Source organism: Archocentrus centrarchus, chromosome 13, assembly GCF_007364275.1.
Source record: "Archocentrus centrarchus isolate MPI-CPG fArcCen1 chromosome 13, fArcCen1, whole genome shotgun sequence".
Classification (NCBI taxonomy): domain Eukaryota; kingdom Metazoa; phylum Chordata; class Actinopteri; order Cichliformes; family Cichlidae; genus Archocentrus; species Archocentrus centrarchus.
The window spans coordinates 9,590,423-9,614,820 of NC_044358.1; the positions used below are offsets into that span (position 1 = coordinate 9,590,423).

A 24,398-nucleotide genomic window follows, 5' to 3' on the forward strand; every position below is an offset into this window, starting at 1 on the left:
CTTTATTACGTATAATTTGGCTCACATAAAACCCCCGACCGGTCAACAACCAGTCAACAAAGTAGCAACCAACACACAACGGCCTCTTTCATGAGGTCGATCGTGTCATGTGGGGTATTACATAAAACTAAAAATGCATCCTGATGTAAAACAAAATGTAATTTCATCTTGTTCTCTCACGTATTTTTAGGAGGGTCGTGTTTCCTGTTTTACGGGCCCGAACAACTCGATGGCTGTGTGGGGAAACTTCTGACAAAAATTAAGCAAAATTTCATTAAAATGTTGCATCATTCAAAGCTGAGCTGCAGATAATACTCTGACACGCTGTGAAGGGAAAATATGTTTTTCAGTTCAGTTCAGTTTCAAGATGGCTGCAGAGCCTCCTGGTGTGAACTTTGCAGTTTGTGTCCTTCCTGACTTTAGCATTTCCTCTGCAGTACTCTTTCTTTTACAGCTCCATCACTTTAAGACGGGTTTAATGGCGTTTAAGTTTAATCACCGAGCAGTTCTCAGAACTGTTCTAGATGCAAATGAACTGCTTCCAGTCCAGGTTCAGTTCATACCAGAACACACGAATGTGATGTTGCAGATATTGGTGCATAGAACACTTGTAAAAAGGCCAGTAATGTTTTAAAAACTAGCACAAAAATTACAATCACCAACATAAATTACTCATTTAAACAGCAAATCCCAAACATTAACTGAACTTCAGAATAAGCTCATGTTTTTGGGCAGTAAATTTAATGTCATGGAGGAGCAACAGTGGTGTCCTGGGGGTTGATCTGCTGTGCATTCCCAAAGGGATTCATTCAGCAAAGCCTTTCAGGAGCGGTTTCTGTCAGAGGCGCGCTGATCTCAGAAAAATGTGCTAAGAAAAATGTGCTCAGATTGTTTTATTGTGGAAACCCTTTACTCGATCTGGTGAGCGGACCTCGGCCTCCGCTGCTTCCCTTTGTGGTTCACTAAATTTTTCCTCCCGTTTGGCTGAATTTCTGTTTGAGTTCATCCAAATATCCGTCCTTTCTCTGGCAGGTTTTCTCCGTTTTAGGCTTCTGTTTGGGTCAGTGTGAGATGCGACTATGAGGCCAGTTTTCTCTGGTTTCTCCTCTCTGTCTCTTTCTTTAAAGGCTTCTCTCCTGTAGAGATGACCACATGATGAATTTTGTTTGTTAAAGTCTAGAAAGTCACAGTCACATCACATAGCACCTGTTGACTCCTCTTTCACCCTTTAAAGCAGTAGTTTAACAGAAGAAAACCCTCCTGCACAAGGCTGTGGCCACTACTTCAGAAATCTCACCTGCCAGAGAAATGTTTGACTCCATACTCTGACTCTCACTGATGCATCTGCTTTGCTTTATTGACCTGTGAGATGTGAAGGTAAAGTTGCATCACTGTGTATAAATAGGTGACTGAATGTAGACTGATGTGGGGAAATGTGTTCATTCAAAATCAAATCTAAAATCAAGTCTGAATGCTTCCTGAAGTGTCTGCGTGCAGAACATATGCTCCTTTAGCTTCAGCAGTTACAGTGAGCTCCACATGTTTGTCAAACATCTCTTTGGATGTCATATCGAGAGTTTCAGTGAATAGATTCCAAATACAAGTTCAACACTTGGAATCAACTCCATATCTTTTAACTGCCCCACCCCCGGAGGGGGGAACGGGGTATTGTTATTGGTATGTTTGTCTGTTTGTTAACAATATTGCAGCAAAACTACCAATCCAATTCATACTCAATTGGATCTCCCTCAAAATTGATTCATCTGATATTCGGCACACAGTTGTGGAGGGCCAGGAACTAGTGCCAAACCGAACGCCATCTGGATCTGATCCAGATTCTGGATTTGCAGGCTACTTGAATTTATTATGGAAAACTCCATTTAACATATATTTTTGGGCCATATCTCAGCTGAGCAAAGACACATCATCCTCATCTGTTGCAGTAAGAAGCATCCACAGACATGTAACATTTGATCAGGATATGATCCGGATACGTGACTATATAACACAGCTTGATGTGCCCGGCACCACACGTTTGTTCTGGAATAACAAGGTCTCACCAGGCCACGAAACAGCTTTCAGTCAATCATCCCTTTACTTTGGAGCATCTGAAAATGGGAGACTGGAATTCCCAAAGAGTTTTTCAGATTTGTTGTTAAACCCCTCGAATTAAAGCTGGAAGTCTGCACTTCAATCACATCTTGATTGTTTGATTTAGTTGTGTCGTACAGAGCCACAACTACAAAAAGCTGTTTGATTGTCTGCAAACGTGACTGCATACAACTGTATCTGGACATTCAGCAACAACCAACAAGGCCACTGCTGTTTAAGAACATCAGTCAGCCTCTTACATAAGCTAATTCCTGCCTATATGACAGTATTTAAGGTAATTAAGAGGAAATTAAATTTGCAGAGCTCTTCAAAATAAAACCTAACACGATGAATCTGCAGTTTGCATGCGTTCTTCAGCCCATCAGAGCATCATGACCAGCTTTCCTCAGTGTCTGTAAAGTCTGATAATCAGCTTTAGGTTCTCTGTTCCTCCTTTACTTCCTGCTATTTTTTTTTTTTAATTATTGTTTCCTGTTTACCATCCTGCCTGCTGGCACCCTCAGCCCAGCGTCTCTGACGGTGCAGTGCAGGTGGTTTCCTGCTCACACAGGAAACCTCGACGTGCAGAGGTTTGTTATGGCACCTCTGCTCGGATGCTGCGTTCGAGAAGCCGTCACCTGTTCCTGCTGATCATTTTGAAACCGCCTGCTGCGGAGTGCATTCGATCTTCAGATCATATCACACGTCGCGTTTTCGTTCGTCTTCTTGTTTTTTTTTAAAGCTGAATACATGAAATCTACTTTGGTTGAACAGCTGATAGCCATGCATGCTTTATCGGAGTTGCAGTGTGCGTGCAAACAAGTTCTGCCTACTCAAAATAAACGAGTCAGTATAACACACCTATGTTGGACGTGCCTATTTTTTTTCAGGAAAGCCACCTTATTAAATCTCACAGTGTGGTCACTCTTCATGTGTCATAAAGTGGAGTGTAGGACTCTTTGAAATAATTTTTGTAAGATGTCATGTTTGTATTTGCTTTTTGATTGCAGGCTTTGTTGTACCTTTTTGTATATTGTACCGTTTTATGTGACCTGCCAGGGCTTTAATGTAAATTAGCAGTTTGCATAAAATCAGGCCTGTTTGCATCTTATATTTTTATATGGAGGTCCATTAATGTAAGTAAAGAAAAACAAAATCCAACATGTAAAAATCAACTGAAATCCAAAAACGCAGGTGATTCAGAGAGTGCAGCACTCAGGGAAGCACAACATGAAGCAGAGACAGGACTATTTATACACCGAGGACTAACTGCAGATCAGAAACAAGAATGAGACTCAGGTGAAAGTGATCGAGACAATCAACAAACAACAACACTAGAGAAACACAACCATCAAAGTAAAATAGGAAACAACCCAACAGACACATTACTAAACATGGAATCATGAAGAATCGCATTAAGCATAAAGACAGAGGAAGGAAGAGACGGGAGACGCTGAGGGAGCTAAACACAGACTGAAGCTAAATAAAGACACTAGAACAGTGAAGCCGACTTTAAACAGGAACCAGAACTCAAATAAAACTGAGAGTGAAATAAAACTGAGGCTCAGCAATAGAAAGAAAAGACCACAATCCAAAACTCAACCTGCCAAACATCCGAATCCAAACTTCGAACCCTAGAATAACAGGAGGAGCTAAACACAGAGTCAAACTCAAATACACCAAAAACCCGTCAGACCATGACACCACGTAACTGCAGGTGGTGTGTTAGCTGATGTTAATGACTTCCACGCTGCCCTGTTTTTATAGCTTTAGCTGAAATAACCTAAATGAAGTGCTGTCTTTTACATGGAGCCAGTTTGTGACATTTGATAAGAAACTGTTGCAGATAGAAGTCATCAAAAGTAGCTCATTTAGGCAGTTCATGTGGTCGGACTTCAAGGTCAGTACTGGAGCTAAACATACTTGAACAATACATACATATTCCCAAACCAGAATAGCATGTGTTTTCCCGATTTTTCCTCCTCTGCCGACATTTTTAATTAGTCAGACAGCTAACCTGCTGCTGGAGACTCGTGTCAGAGCTGAAAGGTTCTTTAGTTTTCATGACAGCATTTTGGTAAAGAGTGCTGCCAAACTAAATAAGCCACCAACGAAGAAGGGAATCAGAAACCACGAGTGAGCACACTCGTGGTGCAGGAGGTGGAAACACTGACTCAAACCATCTGTGTATGTGTGTGTGTGTGTGTGTCTGCAGGACTACCTGGGCTGCATCATCGACTGCGGGGCTCTGCCACTGAAACCCGAGCAGGTCAGCACGCTGTTCTGCAACATAGAGGACATCTACGAGTTCAACAGGTAACGCACCTGCTCCTCTTCTTCGCTCTGTTGCAAACGTTGTGCGTCCTCAGCCTCTGTTACACATTACAAGTTTTTGCTCTGCTGGTTCTGTCAGGAAGTTTAAGAATTTGATGGAAAGAAATTGTTCACAGAGTTTTTGGTGTGTTTAGAAACAACACACAGAGTCCTGTTTAACATGGTTGTGTACTTGGATGAAAACAGTGGAGTTTTGTTGGTCTTTAAGACTTTTAGAACATATTTTTGAAGTGCATTAAACCTGCATCTGCCGTTTGATGTAAGACTGAATTTTAGCTCGGCTGGTTCGAAGAAAAAGTCGAGCTATTGTCCTATCGTTGGCGTTGGTGGTGTCTTTAACCCAGGGTGTTCAAACTCACACCACAGATGCATGCTGTTCAAGCTGGACCCATCAAACACTATCACAAGGGCTACACGGTGACCATAAATCTGTCATGTTTTTTGTCAAAATGATCCCGCCCCCTTCCCCCTGTTACGAAGCGGAGCTCTTGTGTTACATTACACAGTGGGTTTGATTTACAGCATAACACAACAAAGTCACCGCTGTCTGACAAAGCAGAACATTTTAATGAAGTTTAAGGTGCAGAAAAGACTAAATGTAATGTCCTCATATTTCTCACCCTGCCAGGGCTGCAGGTTTGATTCCCACCAGGATGCTTTGGCGATAGTGCACATCAAAAAGCTCCGTTGGGGTTTTTGGGGTGGTGCATGCAGCAGCTGCAGCTGTTGGGCTCATATAACATAGTCAGATTCTCCATGTTTTACCCTCTCTCACACACACACACACACACACACACACACACACACACACACACACAAACACACACACGCGCACAGTGTTTCTGTGTCAAGTTAGCTGATGGGTCACAGCCCAGCTCTGCTCTGCAGTGTGTTGTGGTTGCTTTCACACACTGTCACATCAGCTTAGAGAGTGAGGAGTTTCAGTTGGCGTCAGCTGCACACTCAGATGTGTGAAGTGTTTTCACTGCTGCTTGTGTGTGATGTGTCCTCACAGTGCAGAAGCAGGTTGTATCGCCTACTGGTTTAGTCTGGAGCCAGTTTGAGTGGAAAGGTGACTGAGCAGGCCTGCAGGGCAGAGGCCCGGGGGCCACATTCATGTTGGAAAGTTAAAATAATCACAAAGAAATGTGGAACAATGACAAAGAGGCCCTAAATTAATACAAAGAGACTCACACCAACCTCAAAAAGATGCAGAGTGGCTCTTTTAAGTCCAACTAATGATTGTGGCAGCTAGCAAACTGGCTAACATGGTTTATTTGTAGCGTCAGCAGATGCAGTAAAAACGGAAAATGACCAAGTTAGCTCGATGGTGGGAGTTTGATGCTGCAAACAGCATGTTGCAGGGAGTGATGCTGAGTGCAGTTAAAGCTGGTTTTCAGACTGCAGGCAGGAGGGCTGCTCAGTGCTGAGTTTTAGGGCCCGAGCACTGTGAAGGTCTCATTGGGATCACTCAATTTCTTATGATTATTTGTGCAAATAAATCTCATCTTAATGGCCTAAATTTCTTCAAAAACTCATGAACTTTTGCTCACATTTCCAGGATTTAACCTTGTGCTTTAAATCTACACTGCAGGCATGGTAACTGCAAACTCTTCTGAACTTAAGCCGTAACCTGGCGTACACGCTCCTAACCCACAGTAACTGTGACTGGCCTGTTTGTTTCCTCTTATGCATTTCTGGTTAGTACTTCTTTCTTTTTGTCTCCTTTTCGAGGATCGATCAGACTGGCTTCATCTTTCGTCTGTCTAAAGACTTTTGCAACACTAAATTGTGCGTGTCTGCTGTGACACGGCAAATTTCATTGCTTCACCACGGGCTGAGTACACAATCATGGTAATTGCCCAGTCTGCCCCAACCCTCATTCTTGACAAAGGCTGGGAGACATCGACATGATGGCACTCTATAAGGCCACTTAGTGGGTTCAGGAAGTTGTAACACACCCAAAGGCCTCAGCTAGAGCACGCCTCGGTGTACATGAAGGTGTGAGAGCCCCCCTCCTTCAAGCTTTAATTGTTTAATGAAGATTTAAAAGTCAAGTACGAGTAAATTTAGATTTTTAAATTGATGCAGGAACCATACAAAAGTCAGAGGTTCCCCCCACCCTGGTGAAAACGAAGTGAGAATCAGTGTTTTTCAAATGACTTCAGAGATTTGAAAGAGTGACAGAAGAAGTGGTAGGGAGTGCTTTAAGTGCCTGGGAAGGAAGCTGTTAAAATATGTCTCTCACACACACACACACACACACACACACACACACACACGCACACACACTCCTCCCCACTAAGGGTCCTGTTTTCACACTTCACTTTCTTTGTGCTTGTTCCAACACACACACACACACACACAGAGGAACAATGTCTCACACACAAACAGTTATGAACACAAAAGCACAAACGTGTGAGTGCAAACACGCAGTTTTCATTCCATCCAGGCTTCCTGCCCCCGGTTCTCATGGGAAATATTGTATGAGACCGGGCGAGTGAGAGAGGGGGAGAGGGAGAGAAAGTCTGATATCACTGAAGCTAAGTGGATTTCAGCTAATGGAGTTAATTAGTTCATAACGAGGTAATTCCGGGTTTGAGCATGCTCTCAAACCTCCTTCACTCCATCCGTGTTTCTCAGGGTCGCGCAGAGTTTGACTAAAACAACTGACCTGGTTTCTCTCACTCGCTCTTTGTCCCAGAAAGCAGGGAAAATAAGAAAACCCCCACCTCTCATTCTGATTCTCTCTCTCTCTCACACACACACACACACAAATACACACACACACACACACACACACACACACACACACACACACACACACACACACACACACACACACACACACACAGGACCAGATGGGCAGACATAACAAGCTCAGGGAGGCTACATCATCCAGCATAGTTTGAACATGACACCATCCGGCAGTGTGTGTGTTACAGTGGGAAACGGGCCATGTGTGGATGTGGAGGATTATTAGGAACTAAACTGCTGTGTGTGTGTGTGTGTCACTCAGCATGGATATAAAGGATTTAAATGTGTGCACAATAGATTTAATCTACTAATGAACACATAGAGCTGATTCAGTTTTGTTATCAATCAAACCACAGGTAAAAATCTTTAACTTAATGTGCTCATTTCACATCTTTATCCTTGGACTAGAGCAGCTTTGCATGATTCACAGTTAAAAATAAGCCATTTTAACTTAATAATAATAATAATAATAATAATATCTTATTAGCCTTGGTTTTTGAAACAAGCCAGCTTAGCTCCTCCCCTTTAAGAAAACTTTCTTAGGTTTCATATTCATTTCATTTTATTACTTTACTTTAATGGACTTTTTTTTTCTGAATGACTGAGAGGAAACTCACACAGAGACACACACACAGATTCTGCTCATTCACTCACAGTCAGACAGACAAACAGACACACAGTCTCCTGGGATATCAACCACATCATCATCAGTGCTGGTTTCCCATGGTGCACTGGGCCAAGACCAGCAGCTGAGTCAGACTGATGATTGACGACCTGGGAGCAGGGAGAGGACACACAAAAGGGCACGGAGCAGAGGGCGGGGGAGGGGAGGGAGGGGCGCGGAAGGGAGGGGGCGGGCGGGCGGACGGGACGGACGGACGGACGGAGAGGGGCGGGCGGGAGGGCGGGAGGGCGGAGGGCGGGCGGGCGGGCGGGCGGGCGGGCGGCGGCGGGCGGGGACGGACGGACGGACTGGACGGACGGACGGACGGACGGACGGACGGAGGAGCGGACGGAGGCGGGCGGGGCGGGCGGGAGGGGTGGGTGGGCGGGCGGGGGGGCGTGCGGGAGGGCGGGGCGGCGGGCGGGCGGGCGGGCGGACGGACGGACGGACGGACGGACGGACGGACGGAGAGGCGGGCGGCGGGCGGCGGGGGGCGGGCGGGCGGGGGGCGGGCGGGCGGGGGGCGGGCGGACGGAGGACGGACGGAGGAGAGCGGGCGGGCGGGGGTCGGCGGGCGGGGGGGCGGGCGGGCGGGCGGCGGCGGACGGAGGACGGACGGACGGAGAGGAGGGCGGGGCGGCGGGCGGACGGAGGACGGACGGCGGACGGACGAGGAGGAGACGGGAGGACGGAGGGCGGGAGGGCGGGCGGGGCGGCGGGCGGGCGGGCGGGCGGGCGGGAGGGGCGGCGGGCGGGGGGGCGGTCGGGCGGAGGACGGACGGACGGACGGACGGACGGACGACGGACGGCGGGCGGGCGGGGGCGGGCGGGCGGGGCGGGCGGGCGGAGGGGGGGGCGGGCGGGCGGGCGGGCGGGCGGGCGGACGGACGGACGGACGGACGGACGGAGAGGCGGGCGGCGGGGGCGGGCGGACGGACGGGGGGCGGGCGGCGGGCTGGCGGGCGGGAGGGCGGGCGGGCGGGCGGGCGGGCGGGGGCGGGCGGGCGGGCGGGGGCGGGCGGACGGACGGACGGACGGACGGAGAGGCGGCGGGCGGGCGGCGTGCGGGCGGGCGGGGGCGGGCGGGGGGCGGAGGGGGCGGGCGGGCGGGCGGGCGGGCGGACGGACGGAACGGACGGAGAGGCGGGGGGGGGCGGGCGGGCGGGGCGGGGGACGGACGGACGGAGAGGCGGGGCGGGCGGGCGGGCGGGGGCGGGCGGGCGGCGGGCGGGCGGGCTGAGGACTGGACCGGACGGAGGCTAGAGGTCGTGCGGGCGGGCGGGCGGACTGACGGGGGGACGGATCTGACGGACGGACGGACGGACTGAGAGCCTGGCTGGCGGGCTGGCTGACGTACGGACTGACGTACCTGACGGAGGCGGGCTGGCGTGCGGGCTTGTTGCTGCGGACGTACGGATGAGACGGTCGTGCGGGCGGGCGGGCTGACTTACGTACTTACTTATATGTCGTTCTTGTCTTTCTTTCTTGTCTTTCTTTCTGTCTTTCGTACGTACTTACTTACTTACTTTCGATCTTTCTTGTTCTTTCTTTATTTCTTTATGACTACTTTCTTCTACTTACTTACTTACTTATATTCTTTCTTTCTTCTTTCTTTCTTTCTTTCTTTCGTGGACTCTGAAATTCCTGGAGAATTAAGTCAGAACCTTGTCAGAGGTTTTCTGATGGAAATACTCTGCGTCCTCTAAGTGCTCGCTGTGTTTTATGCGAGGGAGCTGCTGGGTAGAAGATGCAGAGGCAGGATACCTGACCTTACCTGTGCTGCTGTGATCCGTTCCCATCGCTGGGCGTAATATAATGTGGAATGCCTTTAGCTTTGCTGTCTTGGCTGCTGCAGCATTGGGTGTTGAGAGATAAGAGCCCTGTTTTAGAGAGCTACAAAGTCCAAGACTGTGGCACAATCACAGGTTCATTATCTGGTATATGTGACATTTTCCTCTTGAGCCTCTTTTCCTCTAGTACCTACTGAGCGCTACTCAACTCTACTTGGTTTCAGTCATTTTCCAGTCATTTTCCACTACAACAAAATTAGACAAACTTCTGCTATACAACTTTAGTTTTATAATCTTCTGGTCAGCGAGTGTCAGCAGGTGAAAGTGTGTTTAGACTGTTTTGGATTTTCCTCAGTAATACCTGATAACATTTCCAGGAGCATGCTGTCTCCCAGTGAAAGTGATCCACTCTAACAGGCCCTTAAATGATCTTAAACACGTCAGTGTTGCTGATTTATTTCACCTCAGCTGATAGCAGAAAGAACAATGTCACATTATACGACTGTAAATGAGTGATTACCGGCTCGCACAGTTTCAGACCTGAGGGCTGTTGAAGTGAAATTAAAGAGACAGGGATAAGCCAGCCTCCTCACCCCACACTTCTGTGAGGTGGCTGTACTCTGCACAAGTGGGCAGCGCACTGATCTCGGCTCAGTTACAGACACTAATTACATGACTATTCTGATAAAACACTGAAAAAAAAGGGCCTCCTCACTTCAGAGGTTTGCAGAAAGCGAAAGTAGCAGGCTGTATTTATTATTTCCATCAGCAGTAACTTCAGTCGCTTCAACAAAGAGTAAACTGCATGAAAGGAGGCGCTGGAGTGGAGGGGTGGGGGGTTGCAAAGTGGCTTGCAGATGCAACTGAAGGCAGTTGATGCAGTTTGCTGAAACTATGGTATATCCTCTGATGTGGATAAAAGCAGTTTTATATTATGACTTTTGGAGTGTGTAAAACAGTTTCTTTAAATGTGTTTTTCAGCCCTGAAAACTCCCTGTGGATATCTGCTGTGCTTATTAAATTATAAAGGTTCAAAAATGCTGGAAAAATTATTTCGCAGTGCCAGATTTCAACCCACCCCTATGAACTCTGAGGGGCTGTAACTCAGAAAATAGTAATAGTACAACGGTCCAATTCTGACTTCATTATATATACTAAAGTTATTGTAGGATTAAAATCATCTGATTCTAAGGTGGTCATTTGGGTGGTACTGCAGATTTTTTGTGGAAGGACCCATTTACAGTTCACAGTTCAGACTGCTCTAACCACTGAGCTTCAGGCAGTTTTTTCTTGTCTTGGGTGTTTGCAATGTCATAAAGGGGATAACCTTATATGGTCATCAGTTGCCCCACCCACCTGTTGTTTAAACCCTTCTTTTATAAAGTCTAGCCAATCAGAAGAAAGTTAGCTTTCCTTTTTCCTTTTTAGACATTTCCTTTTTTCAGACTGAAGCCCATTTTACTGCAAGATAAAGAAGGATTATTTTGAACAGGGAATCAGGCAAAGCTGCTCTAATCCAATAATTAAAACAATATGGTGCTGGAAATGAGGACAATGTTCTGACATGGATCTGATAAACTGACCGGCAGTTCAGAGTGACAGTCTGAGCTGTTAGTGTGGAAGCTTTGGACTGTTAGCAGAAAGAAACTGAACACACAGGCAGCTCCGAGTCAAACTGTAAACCTGCCTACAATCACCACCATCAGATTTTCAATAAAAACACGTATTCAAATAAATCAAAGTTTATTTGTCATGTACATGGTCGGTCATACAGGGTACAAGTAGCTGAAATGCTCTGATGACTACTCTTACACTATAGCACAAGATGAAGATATAAATAGATAAAAAAAAGTAATCAAAATGTGCATTGAGGTAAAATGGAGGTGGAACGATTAAAAAGATATGGTCCAAATAAAATATATATAATATAAAAAGTAACAAAATATATATTGAATGTAACAAAATATGTACATTAAAATATACATGCTATGCATACTGTACATACTGCACATACTGTACACTAGAATGTAACAAATATTTACACTAATCTATATATATAGGGTATGTTGTGGGGTGCATAATATAGTGCAAATAGCGTAACATGTCCGGGTCAGTGGGAGAGTCAGTGAGTGATGAGTGGAGTGTGTGTGTGGGTGTGGGTGTGGGTGGGGGGGTGTAGTCCGTCAGCTGTCCTGATTCAGGGCCCTGATAGCCTGTGGAAAGAAGCTCCTCCTCAGCCTCTCACTGTTAGCCTTCAGGGAGCGAAAGTGTCTCCCTGACCTCAACAGAGAGAGAAGAATCCCTAGTTGGGATGGTTGGGCTCTTTCATGATCTTCTGGCTTTGGTTCGGCACCACCTGTAATAGTTTCGCTGCTTTTAACTCTTTAAGGGGCAAACCTCTCAGGGCAAAACTAATTAAACAGATTCCTTTATTTATGTCTTCACATTCTTCATCTTTTTAAATGTTATCTCTGTCCTGCTCCTCTTCCTCCTCCTCTTGGTCCAGCATCAGTTTGGTTAGCGTGTCTGAGATGCCACACAGTCAGCTGCTGTTTCTTCCTCCGTTAAAGAGCCGGCTCTCTCCGTGGGATGATGAAAACCAGACCTTGGCCCCGTGTGTTTATTTTGGCCCCAGCCTCCAAAGAAAGAAAAGGAGGAGGAGGAGGAGGGCCCATCTCGGGTGTTCAAGATTTGGAGGTCAAGGGTCACCTGGGGTCAGGGTTAGGTTTGTTGATTTAGTGACTAAAATTCCTGAGAAAAAAGTGAGGAGATAAAACGTGTTGATGAGCTGAGGAGTGAACGTCCAGAACGGGAGCAAAAGATGAACGTGCTGATTTCATCTGAAGAGGAATTGTGTTTGACGGACAGGAGCAGCAGCCAATCAGAGAGTCTGGCAGGAATTCAGACAACACATTAAAGGGAACTTTAACAGTTTTGCAACAAGAGGAAACCGCACTCTTCTGCTTTGTTCTGCCTTTAAACTTCTCACTGAGGAGCGTCATCAAAGGACACTGCACCAAACTGCTGCAAAATACAGGAAATTACAGCAATAACATTCAACTTTCTTTAACACAAACATTATTACTGCCAAAACATTAAACACAGCCTATAAGAAAAGCTCCTTAATGAAGCCAAATATGACACAAAAACAGCTCAATAAGGTCAAATTCTCACAGAAGAAATGAGAAAATACAATAATTAGAAATGTAAACAAAAAAGAACAAAAGCTTAATGTTTACAATATAAAAAGGAAAATAGCTCAATAAATTCAAGCTAAATAAAATCAAATGTATGATTTTTAGTGAATGTGGTAAATCGTGCAATGGCACAGGCCTGCAGTTTGACCTTTATGATGTCTGCTGTGTTTTGGTGTTTCTTTGTACGTGCTGGAGAAAACTGAAGGTCTCTTTGAGGGGGTGAAAACCTTTGCTATCAAAAAAAAAAACATTTTTGAGCAGTTTTAAAGCCAAACACTCATTAAAGGCGTACAAATCTCCATCACAGCCGTTTACCTTTTGCTTCAGATCAATCGAGTCTGCAGTCACAGCCTCTTTATGTCACTAAGCTCGGACACTTCCTGCTGACCGCGAGGAAAAACGGTTAACGAGGGTTCACATCTTTAGCCGTGCGTCGCTGAGTCATTCAGGGCCATTGTGACATCACTACAGTTGACACCTGTCGCTGGTACCTGCCTGGTTTGATCTGGTGACCGCTCAGCATCCTGTTGGTATGCTCTCAGATGAAACCTTTAAAGCACTTTTCTGCACATAAATAAACTTTTTGAAATCCCAAACTGCGGATCGATGCTTTGACACAGGCGGATGTTATGATTCTTTTTATTTCCATTTCCTCTGTTGATATCTCTCCTGTTTTTCTGAACATGTTTGTCTTTATTCCCACATTAAAGACATTTTTCTCTCTGTCTTTAATTATCAGCCGCATTTCTCTCTCTCTCTCTCTCTCTGTTTACCCATGTCGTCTTTCCATCTCTTTATTTCCTCCACTTTTATTGTGGCATGTTTCTCTCTGTCTGCCTGTCGTTTTGCTTCTAACATCCCAACTTTTCTGTGGTCACTTCATTCCCAGAATTCCCTCTTCCTTTCCCATAATCCCCCGCTAATGATGTCCGCCGGCCACAAAATGAGGCCTGACGCCAGAGCAGGGAGAGCGAGTGAGCGAATGATGGCTGGGAGGAAGAGGAGGTGGAGGGGGGGCTTGTGTGTGTGTGTGTGTGTGTGTGTCTCCATCCTTAAGTACAGATATGTGTGTGTGTGTGTTTGTGATAATGAGAGACTTGATCAGAGCTCGTTAGCTGAGGATGCAGTGAGAGTTTTGTGGTGTAACCCCATACGATGTATATCTCCTACAGCTTCAGCAGCCTTGGCTCAGAAACAAATCTCTCCGTCCTCTCCGTCTGCAGCTCGGCCCTCACTAGAGTCGCAAAGCAACTTAAATCTTCACTGTTTTCAGGAAGAATTCAAAAAATGTTCTTTTCATTAAAAAACAAAACAAAACACTGAAAATAACTGAAGAAAAAGCTGTAAGGGTCCAGTCAAACACGGCAGATACTTTTCACTAAACAACAGCAACTGAGTCGAACTTAACGGGATTTCTCAACTCAGGTTTTCAGAGTCCAGCTGTGATACGAGGTCCTGAACTGGACCAAACCTGAGCAAAAAAAACGTAATACAAGCTTACTGCACAAGTCAATGCCAGCATGAGGTTTTTCAGATGGTTTGATCTGCAAACTCAGAACTGTGAATCCCATCAGTCTGGGAACGGGAAGCCGGTCCTCATTCCCAGTGTCAAAGTAACGAAAAGCTGTGCATGGAAACTGCTGAGAAAACCCACGCAGACGCTCTTTATTATGAACCAATCCCTGTGCAGAGATGTGACTGAAGAAAGTGCTTTAGTGCTTTAATCTGTCTTTGTTTTAATAAAAACAGAGACATATTTATAATAATAATCAATGTGCTTTAAATCCTATGCTAATATATTTGGATGTTTTTGTCTGTGTGTGTTTCATTTATGTCGCCTCAGTCGTCTGACATCATGTAAAATATATTTAGCAGTAAAATCCCTCCATTGAAATTCACTGAGGCTCCAGCAGCTCCACTGTTTCCTGATGCATTGTTCAATGAGCTCCAGTTTTTCTGATAGTCATCAGACGTTTGGCTCGAGTTTCTGCCTAGCAACAAACATTCTCCCGAAATAAAAACAAAACTTTTCAGAGAGGTTTTCACTCTCATGCAACAGTTTGTTTTACTGCCCGAGTCCTCTTGGACATCTCCGTGTTATTTTTAAACTGCACTGTGGGGAAATAACCAGTTTCAGCTGCACGGAGGTCATCACAAACACGAGCAGAGATTTACATGGTAAGGATGAAGAGTTTGTTCAAGCACTGCCAAGTGAAACTAAAATCTGCTTATGTTGATGTGCAGCTTCTCATGTGGATTCTTTAACAGCGTAGCTTTGCATGATTCACAGTTCAAAATCATCCTTATTTATTTCACAGTGAGCTATGGTGCAGCTGCTCAGGCCTTCCTCTCTCTGCAACAGGACAATTTAGCTCAAAACAGGAGCTCCGCCTTCTCAGAGGGTCTGTTAGCCCGGTGAAGCCACAGCAGCCATATTATTGGTCAGATTATTGCATTAAAAATGCTCCAAAAGGCTCCAACAGCACAAACAGTCCAGAGGTCCAGTTCAGGGATTCCAGTTAGCCGAGGTGAAGCCTACACTGTTGCCAACTCCTCAGTAAGGAAAGTTGCTATTGACTGTCCTAAAAGTCGCTAGAAGTCACTATATGACATCATCACCTAATTTGCATAATCGGTCATTTGGTCAGTTGTAATTGAGACTGTAGGAGAGTGGAATAACAAAAAAGTGACAAAGAGTGAAGAAAAAAAACCCAAATATGTTTAGAACTACAAATCAACTTTATGAAATAACTTCATGACTTTAATGCTTTGCTTAGACCCACACTACATAAATCAATTTTATCCTGTATTATTATTATTATTATTATTATTAGGACTGACTCACTGTGGTGCCTCTGCTGGACGTCAGAGGAACTGCAGGTTTTTTTCTTTTTCAGACCTGGAAGTTGGTGTTTGATTTAGACTCAGCTGCTCGAGTCTGATTATGGTCATAATTCCTCTTTTGTTTCTGCAGTCACTCTAATCCTTGTTGTCAGAGTCACACTGTACATCAAATTAAAAAGCCTCGCTCTGTTCAGCATCACAGCGAACAACAAGTTTCCTGTTTTGCAACAAATTCCTTTCTTCACAAATATTCTTCATAATTCACTTTGTTTTCGACGTAGGAAAGTGGGGTGCCAACAGGTTTCAGACACCCGTGGGCCTTAAAAATCTTAAGCATTAAGAACTACATGGCTGCACATAAATTTCAAACATACTGCTGTTTTGCCACTGACTCTATTTCAGATAAACGACCAAATCTGAGACATGCAGAGGAGAACACGTGAATGACTCAGGACATTAAACCTGATGAGAGAAAGCAAGAGACGTTTTTAGTGAAAGCAGAGATGTAGAAATGTTTGGCGACCCCGGCTAAAACAGTGTTTTATAAATATTAATTTTCTGTCTGACTTCTCTTGGAAAGTAACGCGAGCAGAGCTGACTGTGGCAGCTGTTTTCTGTCTGCTGCCGCTTCACTTTAACTTCTTTTGTGTATCGCTGCTCGTTGGAGATGTCTTCTCAGAGGTGAGCACTCTCACTCGGCACATTAACCGCTGTGAAATCTTTATACTAAGCCATCAAAAATACAAAAACCACCTCTGTAATCGTGTCCATTCATTCCCCGAGAGGATGGCGCACAAACATTTAAAACCAGGCGAGCGTAACGTGCGCTGACATTCCCATGATTAGTGGTTCAATTCCTTATGGATTTCAGCTGGCAAGGGATTTCTTTTCTAGAGGAGCAGTCTGCGGTTTCCAGCTTTTGGTTTGTAGGTCCCCAACTCACTGTGATATAAGCCACAGACCAGAGCATGAACCCCCTCCTGTTAGGGTGGAGGGTTTGAACCTGGTTTGTGATCCTGGTCAGAGTTCAGGAACAAACATCCAACAGGTCAAAGGTTATTCCAGAGAAATCTGGTTTGGTGTTTCGGTATCACATCCTGATGCTGAGAAGCTTTATTACACACCACTGAGTGCACTGTGTGTGTGTGACTAAGAGATGGAAAAATAGAGAGACAGAAGACGCAAATGAAAACACAGAGATAAAGAAAGGTCTTGTGTTTGGGACTTGGCCGGGTGGAGGGATGAAGGTGGAGATAAATGGTGGGAATGGAGGGAAAGTTGTTGGGATGAATGTCTGCCAGCAGTAACAGCCTGCAGGTCCTGGAGTCAGTGTAGCGTCACACTAACCTCCCTTTGACTCTGTTGGACTGTTCTCACTGTGACTACAATGAGATGATTACCTGCAGTTTTCCTCAGACCCCAGAACTTCAAACTGACCATGAACCAGATTCACTGAAATCCTCTTTGTGCTCTTTTTTTCTTTTGTGGTTCAGTCTGAAGGCTTTGCACAGGATTGCATCCTGCAGCTCCTTCAAGACAGTGAACTCATGTTCTGGAGCTAACTCAGTGGCTCCATGGTGCAGTGGTTAACACATTTATTTACCTTACCTTACAAAATATACCCCTGTTCAAGACTAGGAGGGGGTACAAACCCATCCAGGGGGTCACAAGCCAGCTCCTACTGCCGATTCTGGATAAAATGGAAGGCTTGGATCTGGTGTAAAATCAAATTAGAGATGTGGATCTATGTGCTGTAGTGACCCTACTGGGAAATAAGGGAGCAGCTGAACCTTTTCTTTCAGGTAACTCATCAGTATTTACACAATTAGTTAAAATCCCCTAAAAGATGAAGTATCACATCACCTCCTGTCCTCTGGGCTCCATATCTTGAAGACTTACTCCATCTTTTAGTCAGATCAGAGTGCTAAGCTGTCAGCTAATTATAGCTAGCCTGGTTAGCAAGCTGCATCGATAGGCTGTATGGGAGCATCATACAGACATGAATACCTGCTAATTAATGCTCAGTGGCATCCAAATACAGCAAAATCCTACACAGCACGAACACGGTCCACAGGTCCAGTTCAGGGACTCGAGTTAGCTGAGTTGAAGCCTGGCAGACAGCTAGCAGCTACAGCCGCCTGTGTCACCATCCACCTGTCAGTCAAAGAGGCCACACCCCTAATAATGCAAACTTTGAGCCAAAGCAGTTTCTGTATCCGGCTGTAAACACTTTTATTTCTGCTATAAAGTTTTAATATGGGAGTCTATGGGGATTGACTCACTGTGGCACCTCTGCTGGATGGCAGAGGAACTGCAGCTTTGGGACTTCTGCGTTCAGGATGTTGCAGCTTGATGGGGACTAAACGTTCCCAGTTTGGTGTGGATGGACTTGACGCACTAAAGCTGTGAAATCAACTCAGTCTGACCTGCTTCCAAGTTGCACGTCAGCCAGCATCAGCACTGGGCTTCATATGTGAATAGGAACAAATCCCAGCTGTAAACTTGTGAAACATGAGTTCTGATGGGGTTTTGCCACATATATGGTATCTGCTTCTACCTTGCTACCATGATTTTATGGCTCTTGTAGAGAACTGATTCAGGATTTTTCTGATTGGAGTAGAACTCTCTAAGCTGTGTTTTTTCTGTACTCAGTGATCTGCTGGAGGATTTAGAGAGGAGCCCTCATGCTGCAGCCATTGCGGAGTGCTTCGTAGAGAGGGTGAGTACACTGCAGCACTGCATGTGTGTTTGTGTGAGGCTGTTAGCTGACAGGAAACATGGCACCATAAACCCCAAACACCCAGTAAGCCACCAGCAAGGCTGCACCTTTAATTCACTGCAGAGTACAAACATCACTGTGTAAACCAGCAGCTGCAGATCAAACCAGCACCCAGTGAATGAATGCGTGCGTGTGCGTGTGCGTGTGTGTGTGTGTGTGGACAGTAGTGACGTTGTTCTCTTACAGGCTGCATGAATGTTTGCAGACCTCTGTGGTGATGGTGACGTCTCTCAGATCAGTTACTGTCTTTACAGCTCAGCTCTCAAACATATTTATGAATTTGTTTGCACCCTGTGCCAGTGTGAAATCAAAAATTCAGCTTGCACACAAGGAAATACACCTACATGGATGTAAAATGTCCTTCATTTCTTGCACTGTAGCGGAGGAACCATAAACTGGTGTAAAACATCCTTTCTTGTTGTTCTTCAGACTGAAGCTGAACTGAACTTCTGTCTGTTTCTGCACAGCGGACATTAGATTAAACTGTTAGAGGTTCCCAGAGCTATTTTGAGACATGAGCATGTGCACACAGTGTGGTTTTCTCTTTGCAACCTCCTGACTGACGGGCTGAAAGGAAGTGGAATAAAGGGGAGTGGGAATGACAGCTTGAGCCTCGCCCTCAGTCTGCAGATCTGTTTGTTTGCTGAACTGCCTCCCAGCACGTGGGAATGAGTGTGATTCATATTATCGTGTCTGTTGGATGGGATGAATTAGCTGAAAGTCGACACTGTTTCTGTGTTAATAGCTCAGCTGGCAGAAATATTTGGGCCTGATGTGAGCTAATTATGGCGTATTTGGTTTCATTGGCATCATGCACTGATGACTTTTGATCTGGCCCAAATGCCACAACACACCTGACACCTGACCCATATGAGGTGGACCAGTGGCTGAGTTCAGGCAGCCAGACTCACCCACAGAAAACTGCAAATATGAGCCACATTTGGAGCAAACAGCTTCTGCTGTCTGTGTAGAGAGACACGCAGCGGGTCTCACTAATTAAATTTAAGGTCATCTGAGGCTGCAGATGAATGCTTGAGCATTACTGCCCCTGTTTGACCTGCGGTGACACTTTGAAGCTTTAACTCGGAGCCTGTCTCCAGTATATGTGTCTATTTTTTGTGTATTTAGCTGTCAATGAAACTAGAGCTGATTGTGTTGCTGCTTTAAATAAAAAGATCAGGAGCTGTCAGTGGGAGCTCGGTTTGCTTTAAGAGAGGACAAGTTTGTGTTTTCAAAGCATGTTTGCAGTTTCAATGCAGTGACACCACAACAATGAAATTAGTCAGTTACATTTTTGTGTCAGCAAACAAGACGACATAAAGCTCAAACTGAAAAACTGAGTCCTCCGTGCATCAGATGCCTGCAGACAAACAGGAGAGCATCACTGCAGGGAGAGCATCATCCCACTCAGTGAAGCTGCAGCTTTCATGTGTGCTGTGGCTTCCTGGATCATGCCGCTGAGTGAGAAGCCAGCAGGATGAAATAAAGTGACCTGTCAGTGATGAAAACTCTTTCTTTCCCCTTTGGCTGATTTTTTTTTTTTGTGTGTCTGTTTCAGAGTGAAGCCTTTGACATCTACACACTCTACTGCATGAACTACCCCAAGTAAGTACTCACTCAGATAAAGTGAAGCATCCTTCTGTGCAGACTGATAGAAAGTTTTGTTTTGTTTGTTGTTCTCTGGATTAATGTTGTGGTCTCTCAGGGATTTGGACACTAAAAACTTGTCACTGTAAAGTTTGAACAGCGCACAGACATCAGTGAGAAACTCCACATTTTTCTCTGGTCTGGTCCTGATAAACAGCCCGCTGTCGGGTTCGGTCCACGCTGATTTATGAGCAGAGTGAATGTGTTTTAGTAGAAACATAAAGAGGAGGAAAAAGGCGAGCACTGGTGCTGAGAGGTCTGCTTTATGGAGGAGGAGGAGGAGGAGAGTTTGGAGCCTGAGTTGTGTCCTCTTCAGTTTGCACTGACATCTTTGTGAGGACCTCTGTGCTTTACCTGGACCCTAAAACCGAGTCTGAGCCGCGCTATCCCCACGTTCTCAAGATGGCCTCACATGTAAGGCCTGAGGCTCGAGCTGAGCTCACAGTGAGTTTGGCTTCAGTCTCTGTGTTTAACTGCATGTTTTACATCTTTGACTCCTTCCTCTCTGTGTTGTCACAAAAACAGCATGTTTTTGATTCGGATTCAGATGAATTTCAGCACTGGATGCTCTTTAAAAGAACACAAAAACACTCACGCAACATTTTTTACTCTCAAACTTTTGAAGTTCCACTTTTTAAAAAAATGCAGATGTATTTGATGAAGATTAATGGATACTGAGTCCTGTATAATCACTTCATTTCCATTGTGGTTCTCTGAAAAGAGAAGATGTTAGGGTGGCAGATGTTGCAGCCAGGCGAAAATGAAATGAAAATAAAGAAACAGAGTTCTGCTCGCTGTCGCCTCAGACGTCCGAGGGTTTCTGGATGATAAAACAGCAGCTGTGTCAAACTAGAAAGGCACTCACTTTGAGCTGTGAAGCTCTGGCTAAGCTGCCACCTCTCCTGTGATGAGACTGAAATGAGCAGCTGAGGCCAAACTGTAACTAACAAAACTTCTTTTTCTGCAACTGCAACAGAGCCACTTCTCAGGAAGAAGGCACGAGAGCACAGTGTCACAGTTACAGTCTCTGCCTCTAACGTGCTTGACCCTCGGGATGGACCGACGTGGCCTTTGCGGGGCTGATAACTATTATTAGTTATCAAGCAGATCAATAACTGATGTGTGGAGATGATCCAGAGCTGCAGTAAATAAAATCTTGGTGTCAAAATGTAGAAAAGCTTTGTGTCACAGTCCCAAGTCTTTGTGTTAAACCAACACAAACTCCGCCTACACCATCACAAGTTGAGCAATTAAACCTGGCAAACAGGTGTATCTGAGGCCCCTGAAAGGTCTTATCAATATATTAGATATGATGATGTCATCATATCTAATATATTGGAATGGCTGGAATTTTTTCATTTCTTTTCTCCAAATCTCTTGAGTTTCATAAAGTGCCACGTATTTGGAAGGACTCTATTATTGTACCAGTGCCCAAAGTTAAAGCACCGAAATCATTAAATGATTATCGTCCTGTAGCGTTAACTTCACTTGTAATGAAAATATTTGAGAAACTTGTAAGAAATGAAATTTTTTGTGCCACTGAGACAAAATTAGACCCCCTCCAATTTGCCTATAGAACAGGGAGGGGTGTGGAGGATGCTGTCTGCACTTTGCTCCACAAGGTTCTGGAGCATCTGGATGGTGCACGTAATTTTTCCCGGTTGCTTTTTATAGATTTTTCATCAGCTTTTAATTGCATCCAGCCCCATATTTTAGCAAGACGTCTTATTAGTACATACAGTCTTGATTCTGGTCTGGGATCTTGGCTTATGGATTTTTTTAACAGATAGACCACAGAGAGTGCGAGTCAACAGCATTTTATCAGATTTGCTTTTATCCTCCACTGGTTCCCCTCAGGGATGTGTCCTTTCTCCACTTTTATTTGTTCTCTACACAAATGAGTGTCAGAGCCACTATAAGAACAGACATATAATTAAATATGCAGATGACTCAGTCATCATTTCTCTGCTCCATGATGCAGATCCTGACCATGGCCCGGTTGTGGACAATTTTGTAACATGGTGTGGGAATTCCTTTCTGGACATTAATGCATCAAAAACAAAAGAAATGATCATAGACTTCCGTTGGAAAAAACCTCATCCGTACCTGCTGTTCATATTCATGGCCAGGAAATAGAGGTAGTGGCGAAATACAAATATTTGGGCACTATACTAGACAGCAAACTGTCATTTGATGCAAATACAGATGCCATTTGTGCAAAAGCTCATTGGCATATGTATTTGTATCGAAAACTTTTTAACGTGGATAACATTTTTATGAAAATGTTTTATTCTTGTTTTATTGAGTCTGTTTGAACCTTTTCTTTAATCTGTTGGTTCGGTTCTCTGAGCCTCAAGAACAAAACGTTGTGAAACTGTGTAGCAAGGTGGCAAATGTAAGTCTTAATGATCTCGCCCTCCTGTACAGGCCTAACAAGCACCATCGGTTTGCCAGCAGCACAAATACAGAACTGTAGCATGGGCCTGTTTGGAGAACAGAGTGGAACCAAAGAGGAACGAGAACGTGTTACCGTGCTGTGTTTTTACTACGTGCAGTACTGTCAGTGGCCACGCCCCCTTCGTCCCATCCTGTTTGTCTTTTATTCCCTGCAGACTCAAAACGAATCACTCTTCATCTCACGCACATCTTCTCTCCATCAGGTTGGCTTGACTGAATCGCTGCCCAGCCTGCATCTGCCTACATGTTAATACACTTAAATCACTGCATACATGTGCAGTAAAGGCTTTCATCGGCATCCATACATACCTCTGCGTGTGTGTTTAAACCTCTTCAGTGCGTACCCAGTCTGTCAGAGTGGAAGCCGACCCCTCCTTCACCTCACTCGGTTCACTCTTTCTGCCTGTCGCCTCCTTAAAGCTCCATTAAACGCCAATAAAAATAAGTAGGTCAAATGCTTTCAGACCACCAAACCCAGAAACTCTCTCTCCCTGTCAGCGTGTCTCCAGCTTTTAGAGCTGCGTCGCTGCTTCTTCTGCTGGATCCTTCCCGGCTTCTCAGCTCCAAATACTGATTTATTCAGCTGCTGCATGTTAGGGCAGTTACCAATGCCAGATGTACTTTTTCCCAGCCTGAAACACAAGAATCTTTATGCAAATCCTGCAAACCCAACAACTGAACAAAGTCACAAAATACTGCCCATGCAGAGGAAATAAAGTAAAACAATGAGGTCATCAAATACAGGACATGTCCAAAAATAAAAGCCAAACCAGGTGCCACAAGAAATAATCACTGTAGTGGGAAACACATGTGAGCACGCAGCAATGTAGGACGACTCAACAAAGGACAAGACTGAGACCATAAGTACAATCAATACAAGAGGCACAGAGGCAACAGGTGGGGGACACTAATATACAAACTATGTACAAAGCACAGGTGACAAAAGACTACCAAAGTAAAACAGGAAGTAACTAAACAGATGACAGACTCAAACATGCAAACTGCAAGAATCAACTTTTCAGACATGCTCAGAAACCATTTTTTACTGATGTGGTCACCTCGCAGTATCCCGTGGGCGCCCGGGCTTCCAAGCCACCTGCGCATCCAGCACCCGTTAGGACAGTGGTTCTGATTTAAAGATCTGGAACCAAACTGTTTTTCATTTCTGTTGCTTTAAATCACTTCTGGTATTTGGTCAGAATTTTTGTCTCAATGGTTAGAAGAAGCCCTGTGTGATATTTGAGGTCCAAGTCTTCAGCAAACTCGTAGTAATGCGATCACCAGAAGAGCAGACATTCAGTCTCTGTCAGCCCCTGCTCTGCATTTTTCCACTGTGATCCACTGGGTCAGATTTGGAGGGAAATCTGCTGGATTGCAGGTTTCTGAACTCCACTGTCGCCCCGCTGGGAACATGAGACGCGAGTCTTTGTTTGCTCCGGTGTCCTGTATAAAAATAAAAATGCGTGAAACAACAAATCGGCTCCAGGAATGCAGCTTCTCTGCCATGGGAAATCATCAGCAAAGCTAAAGGAGATATTTGTCTCTCATAATATCAAAACACTTTGCATGTTTCATGAAATAGACTGCCAGTAAAATGATTTGAACAGATGTGGATGTAATCTCAGTAGGTAAATCCGCAGGGAGACGTGAGACAGATGCTGAGGTCATTTATGCTGCTAAACTCCATTTGGATGCATGTGCAGTTTGTAATGCTGTAAATTGATGAGCTGTAGAGCCAGCGGGCTTTGGAGGCTGGCAGGGGGTCATCTCATTAAAGCCAAGTTTTAACGGAGCAGAGAAATGTTCCAGGAATGATCAGACTCAGCACACATGAAAGC

The 24,398-nt window shown here is 45.1% G+C and overlaps 1 protein-coding gene across 2 annotated transcripts in view; it reads left to right on the plus strand.

The window, feature by feature from the left end:
- The window catches only part of plekhg2 (pleckstrin homology domain containing, family G (with RhoGef domain) member 2), a 114,047-nt gene that overhangs the window by 47,560 nt on the left and 42,089 nt on the right, over positions 1 to 24,398 (plus strand). For both annotated transcript variants that reach the window (XM_030744732.1, XM_030744733.1), the window contains exons 4-6: positions 4,307 to 4,407; positions 18,330 to 18,396; positions 20,015 to 20,061. In XM_030744732.1, coding sequence (XP_030600592.1) covers positions 4,307 to 4,407; positions 18,330 to 18,396; positions 20,015 to 20,061 — 215 coding nt within the window. The remainder of the gene's footprint in view (positions 1 to 4,306; positions 4,408 to 18,329; positions 18,397 to 20,014; positions 20,062 to 24,398) is intronic.